We start from the raw sequence: 6,076 nt of genomic DNA, 5'->3' as shown, positions 1-6,076 counted from the left end.
GCCTTACCTTTTGTGCCCAAAGCTCGCACTCTACCACTTAAGCCTTAGCTCCAGTGCTTCAGTTCTGGCTTTTTACTGGTTAAGTAGAGATAAGAGTCTCATAGATTTTCCTTGCCAGGCTGGCTTATAACCATGATCCTCAGATCTCAGCTTCTGAATTGCTAGGATAGTGTGTGTGCGTGTACGTGTGCGTGCATGCATGCGTGTGTGTATGCATGTGTGTGTGCGTGTGTGCGTGTGTGTGTGTGTGTGTGTGTGTGTGTGTGTATGGGGGGGGTATTCACCAGTGCCTGGCTTAACAGGTTACTATTTTTTGCCAGTCTTGGGGCTTGAACTTAGGGCCTGGGCACTGTCCTTGAGCTTTCTCAAGGCTAGTGTTCTACCACTTGAGCCACAGCACCACTTCAAGCTTTTTCTATATATGTGGTACCAAAGAATAGAACCCACAACTTAGTGCATGCTAGGGAAGCACTCTACCACTAGACCACACTCCTGTCCAACAGGATACCCTTTTAAAGTGTGAGGCACTGTCTTTTCCACCCGCTCTTTGTGCTGTGAGCATCCAACCCTGTCAGAGCTTTTATTTTTCTTCCCCACTTCATTTCCCCTAGCACACATCACTGCTCACAGCAAGTGAAAAAGAATTTATTAGGCACAGTGGGTGGCTGGTGGCCAGTTACCATTGGTTATCAGGGGTTTTCCAAGTTGTTTATAACTTCAGGGAAAAGCGGAACACTGCGCTTTCCCTTCCCGCTCCACTCACGGCTGCATGCGAATAGCCCCATCCAGTCGGATGACCTCTCCATTGAGGAATGGGTTCTCGATTATGGTCTGTACCAGATGTGCATACTCAGCAGGGTCCCCCAGTCGGCTGGGAAAGGGTACTTGGCTGCCCAAGAAGTTGCGCACCTTCTCTGGAAGTGTGGTCAGCAGCGGGGTGCCAAATAAACCTAGACAAGACAGCTAGTCAAAGACCCACCCTTGTTTGTTTCTTTGTTTCAGTGCCAGTCCTAGTGGGTGAACTCAGGGCTTCAGTGCTGTCTTTGAGCTTCTTTTTGCTCAAGACTAGCACTTTATCACTTGAGCCACAGCACCACTTCTGGCTTTTTTTTTTAATAGTTTATTTGGAGGTAAGTGTCTCACGGACTTTTCCTATTGGTCTGGCTTCAAGATCTCAGATCTCAGCCTCCCAAGTAGCTAGGATTACAGATGTGTACCACCAGCATCCAGCCATGCCCTTGTTTTTGTATTTACTTGATTCTTCCTTACCTTAGCTCTACTTCTTTTTCTTTTGCCAGTCCTGGGGCTTGAACTCAGGGCCTGGGCACTGTCCTTGAGCTTTCTCAAGGCTAGAGCTCTACCACTTGAGCCACAACAGCACCTCTGGCTTTTTTCTATGTATGTGGTCCTGAGGAATCAAACCCAGCCCTTTGTGCATACTAACCAAACACTCTAACACTAGGCCACACTCCTGGCCCCATATGCTCTACTTCTTATACTTCCTGTAGCTCAGAGGTATAAGATTGCTGTTGCCTAGGTGGTGAATACCTTCTCCTTCCAACTGCCCAGGCCCAGGTGTGGCAGGGAGAGAGCAAATGCCTACCTGGAGCAATGGTCATCACTCGGATGCCAATAGGAGCTAGATCGCGAGCAATGGGCAGTGTCATGCCGACAATGGCCGCCTTGGATGCAGAATATGCAGCTTGTCCAACCTGGAGGAGAGGTAATCATAGTTGGAAAGAGTCCCAACAAGTCTCTGAGGAGACACAGCCCTGCCCTTGCCTACATACCTGGCCCTCAAAGGCAGCCACACTCGCAGTGTTGATGATAACCCCACGTTCACCTCCTTCGTTTGCTTCATTCTGGCCCATCTCACTAGCAGCCAGGCGGATCACATTGAAGGTGCCTGTGAGATTCACCTGGAAGGTAAGGAAAGACCTTAAACTCAGGGCCTCATGTTCTTGCTTAGCTTTTCTGGTCAAGGCTGATTCTCTGCCACTTGAGCCAAAACTCTACTTCTAGCTGTTTTGGCTGCTTAACTGGATATAAGAGTGTTTGAATTTGTTTGCCTGGGATTTGCTTCCAACTACAATCCTCAGATCTTAGTATTCTGAGTAACAAAGATTATAGGTGTGATCTACCAAAATTCAGCTATTTTTTTTTTGCCAGTCCTGAGGCTTGAACTCAGGGCCGAGGTACTGTCCTTGAGCAGTTTTGTTCAAGGCTAGCTCTCTGCCATTTGAGTCACAGCACCGCTTCAGGTAGTTTTTTTTTAAATTTCCTCTGGGTATGTGACAGGGAGGAATCAAAACCAGGGCTTCAGGCATGTTAGGCAAGCAGTCTATCAGTAGGCCACACTCCTGGACCCCAGCCATTTTTTATTTTTGGTCAGTCATGGGGGTTGAACTCTGGACCTTGGTTTTGTCCCTGAGCAATTCAGTTCAAGGCTAGTGCTTCCAGTTTTCTGGAGGTTAATTTGACATAAGTCTCAGACTTTGTGCCTGAGCTGGCTTTGAACCTCAATCCTCAGATCTTAGCCTCCTGAGTAGTCTGGATTCCAAGCGTGAGCCACCAATGCCTGGCTCTTAAATTTCTTTTTTTTTTTTTGGCGGTCTTAGGGCTTGAACTTTGGGCCTGGGTCTGTCCCTGAGCTCTTCAGCTCAAGGCTACTGCCCTACCCCTTGAGCTACAGTGCCACTTCTAGTTTTCTGGTGGTTAACTGAAGATGAGTCTCATGGACTTTAGCCCAGGCTGGCTTTGAACCATGGTCCTCAGATCTCAGCCTCCTGAATAGCAAGGATTACAGGCATGAGCCACCGTGCCCAGCTCTGAATTTCTTATACATAGGTATCCCAGACATTTCTTATTCTTACCCCTGTACAACCTCTATAGCCTTACATTAAGAACTCGCTGGAAGTCCTCCAAGGAGTGTACCATATTCTTCTTTGCATTGTATGTCTTAATGGCCACTGCAATACCTGCACAGTTGACTGCCACATCGACACGGCCAAACTTTTCTTTTGCTAGATCCAGGGCTGCTTGAACCTCCTTTTCAGAGGTTACCTTCAAAGGGGATAAAGATTAAAAAAAAATCATTTCCCTGCATACACACCACTTAACCTGGGAGAGGGGAAGGCAATTGGATAGGTATAGAACTATGTGCAAAGGAGGAGCCAAGGAAAAAATCTGGTAAAACCTGAGAGTGAGGTCAAAGTAAAAATTATATACTACTTTTAAATTTTCACATATTCTTAATTGCTGTACATGAGCACTAATACAGCCCTGTCTTGAGAATGGTCAACAGGAACATAAACTAGCCTTTTATTTTGTATCAGTACTGGGGCTTGAACTCAGGGCCTAGGTGCTGTTCCTTAGCTCTTTTCCACCCAAAGCTGGTGGTCTACTGCTTGAGCCACAGTTCCATTTCTGGTATTTTTGGTGGTTAAATGGAGAATAGAATCTCACAGACGTTCCTGTGCAGGTGGCTTCAAAACTTCAGTCTTAGATCTGAGCCTCCTGAGTAGCTAAGATTAAAAGTATGAACCAAGGGCACCAGGCTTAACATAGCTTCTTTAAAAAAAAATCCTGGCGCCGGGAGTTTGGCCTAGTGGTTAAAGTGCTTGCCTAGCATGCATGAAGACCTGGGTTCGATTCCTTGGTACCACATACATAGATTAAAAAAAAAGCCAGAAGTGGTGCTGAGGCTCAAGTGGTAGAGCTCTAGCCTTGAGAAAGTCCAAGGACAGTGCTCAGGCCCTGAGCTCAAGCCCAGGACTGGAAAAAAAAAATCCTGGGGCCAAGAGTTTGGCCTAGTGGTAGAGTGCTTGCCTAGCATGCACGAAGACCAGGGTTCGATTCCTTGGTACCACATACATAGAAAAAAGCCAGAAGTGGTGCTGAGGCTCAAGTGGTAGAGTTCTAGCCTTGAGAAAGTCCAAGGACAGTGCTCAGGCCCTGAGCCCAAGCCCAGGACTGGCAAAAAAAATAATAAAAATTAAATTTAAAAAAATCCTATTTTCCGTGCCTAGTGGTTAAAGTGCTTGCCTAGCATGCACGAAGACCTGGATTTGATTCCTTGGTACTACATACATAGGAAAAAAAAAGTCGGAAGTGGTGCTGAGGCTCAAGTGGTAGAGCTCTGGCCTTGAGAAAGTCCAAGGACAGTGCTCAGGCCCTGAGCTCAAGCCCAGGACTGGCAAAAAAAAATCCAATTATGGGGGGCCGGGAGTTTGGCCTAGTGGTACAGCGCTTGCCTAGCGTGCACAAAGACCCGGGTTCGATTCCTCGGTACCACATACATAGCAAAAAGCCGGAAGTGGTGCTGAGGCTGAAGTGGCAGAATGCTAGCCTTGAGAAAGTCCAAGGACAGTGCTCAAGCCCTGAGCCCAAACCCAGGACTGGCAAAAAAAAGAAAAAAAATCCTATTTTTTCTTTCGGTTAGTCAAGGGACTTGAACTCTGGGCCTGAGTGCTGTCCTCGAACTCTTCAGCTCAAGTCTACCACCCTACCCCTTGAGTCACAGCAATACTTCCAGTTTTTCTGGTGGTTAATTGGAGATAAGAGTCTCACAGACTTTCAGCCTGGCTTCGAACCATGATACTCAGATCTCAACCTCCTGAGTAGCTAGGATTACAGGCGTGAGCCACCGGCACCCAGCCCTATGTTCTTTTTCAACGTGTAGAATATAATTTATAGAATTCATTTCTTTACCCAGATGACTCTTTTACAGACCAATAATATGGCTAAACATTTTCACAAACTATATCTGGGGGAAATCCTAAAGTACCAAGATTTTTTTCTTTTTCCTTTTTTGTTACTACTTCTGGGACTTGAAGTCAGGGCCTGGGCACTGTCCCTGGACAATTTTTCTCAAGGCTAGTTCTCTGCCACTTGAGCCACAGCGCCATTTCCAGCTTTTTTTTTTTTTTTTGAGTATGTGGTACCAAGGCATCGAACCCAGGGCTTTGTGCATGGTAGGTGTGCACTCTACCACTAGGCTGCGCTCCCTGTTCCTGTACTAAAATTTCATAAAGATTTTTTTTTTCAATTTTGTAAACATGATAATACAACATGATGCATCCCTTCTTCAGGAGATTCTGCTATATCTAATCATGTCCAGTGTGAATGCCAACTTTAAAGAGTCCTTATCGCTGGTGCTCCCACAGTTCTAAAGACTCAAGTCAAACGGGACAAGGAGTTCACAGGATGCCAGGTAGGGCGGTAGTGACCTTATTATGCACACCCTGAGAAAGAACAGGTGACCTACTTACATCGGCTGGGGAGAATACGCAGCTCTTTCCTAAGTTCTTGGCCTTAGCCTCACCATCCGAGTCAGGCAAATCCAGAAGCACAGTAGAGGCCCCCTGTTTCACCAATCGCTCGGCAGTGGCCAAGCCAAGGCCAGAGGCTCCTCCGGTTATTATAGCAACCAAACCCTGTGAAAAATCGGCACAGTCAGCCCTTACACTTTGCAGACCAGCCGGTTCTCCAGACTTCGGCGGAGGAAGGGGGCGTGGCGACCCAACTCGGTTCCTGGGACTCCAGGCGGAGTTCGTCCCGTGCCCCCTCACTTCCCCCGCGCCGGCAGCCTGCTCTAGTGATCCCACACGGATTTAGCTAAAGATTCATTTTCACCAATTCTGGGTTCACTTAAGCATGATAACTTTCACCTTGCTCCCTCCCGGGAGGGTTTCACCTCGCATCCACCCAGCCCACATAGCAGAATAACCGTTAAATGCCAAGAGCATTTACCTTCACGCTGCGACACGCTGCAGCCATCTTGCTCCGCCTCGCCACCAAAGGGCTGTCCCGGACCCTTTAAATACTTTCGTAAAGCGCTTCCTGATTGGTCGAGGACAGGGCGGGAACCATGCGGCGGGACGTACCTCGGAACGTGAAGGCGTGGCCTGCTGCGCCAGCGCAAGAGTAACAGTTCAAAGTGCTGATGGATTGTTTTAGGGGAGTTTTCTCTTGGAGGAAGAGTCCTACAAACAGCAGCTGCGCAATAGTTACACAAATCCCTTCAAGTCACTCCCTATCTGGCTATTTGACAGGGGCCTGTTTCTCTGGGAAAACA

The 6,076-nt window shown here is 47.5% G+C and overlaps 1 protein-coding gene across 1 annotated transcript; it reads right to left on the bottom strand.

Moving 5' to 3' along the window:
• Positions 1–629: 629 nt before the first annotated feature.
• On the bottom strand, positions 630–5,845 carry Hsd17b10 (hydroxysteroid 17-beta dehydrogenase 10). The gene is made up of 6 exons (XM_090326005.1): positions 5,752–5,845; positions 5,271–5,435; positions 2,899–3,063; positions 1,791–1,919; positions 1,604–1,712; positions 630–950 (listed from the first exon to the last, which is right to left on the bottom strand). The coding sequence occupies exons 1-6, from the start codon at positions 5,776–5,778 to the stop codon at positions 760–762; spliced, it is 786 nt and encodes a 261-aa protein (XP_090182131.1). The 5' UTR covers positions 5,779–5,845; the 3' UTR covers positions 630–759.
• Positions 5,846–6,076: the final 231 nt, after the last annotated feature.

This window comes from Megascapheus bottae, chromosome X (genome assembly GCF_031878675.1).
Source record: "Megascapheus bottae isolate mThoBot1 chromosome X, mThoBot2.hap1, whole genome shotgun sequence".
Taxonomy (NCBI): Eukaryota; Metazoa; Chordata; class Mammalia; order Rodentia; family Geomyidae; genus Megascapheus; species Megascapheus bottae.
This window is presented reverse-complemented; position numbering and strand designations above follow the sequence as displayed.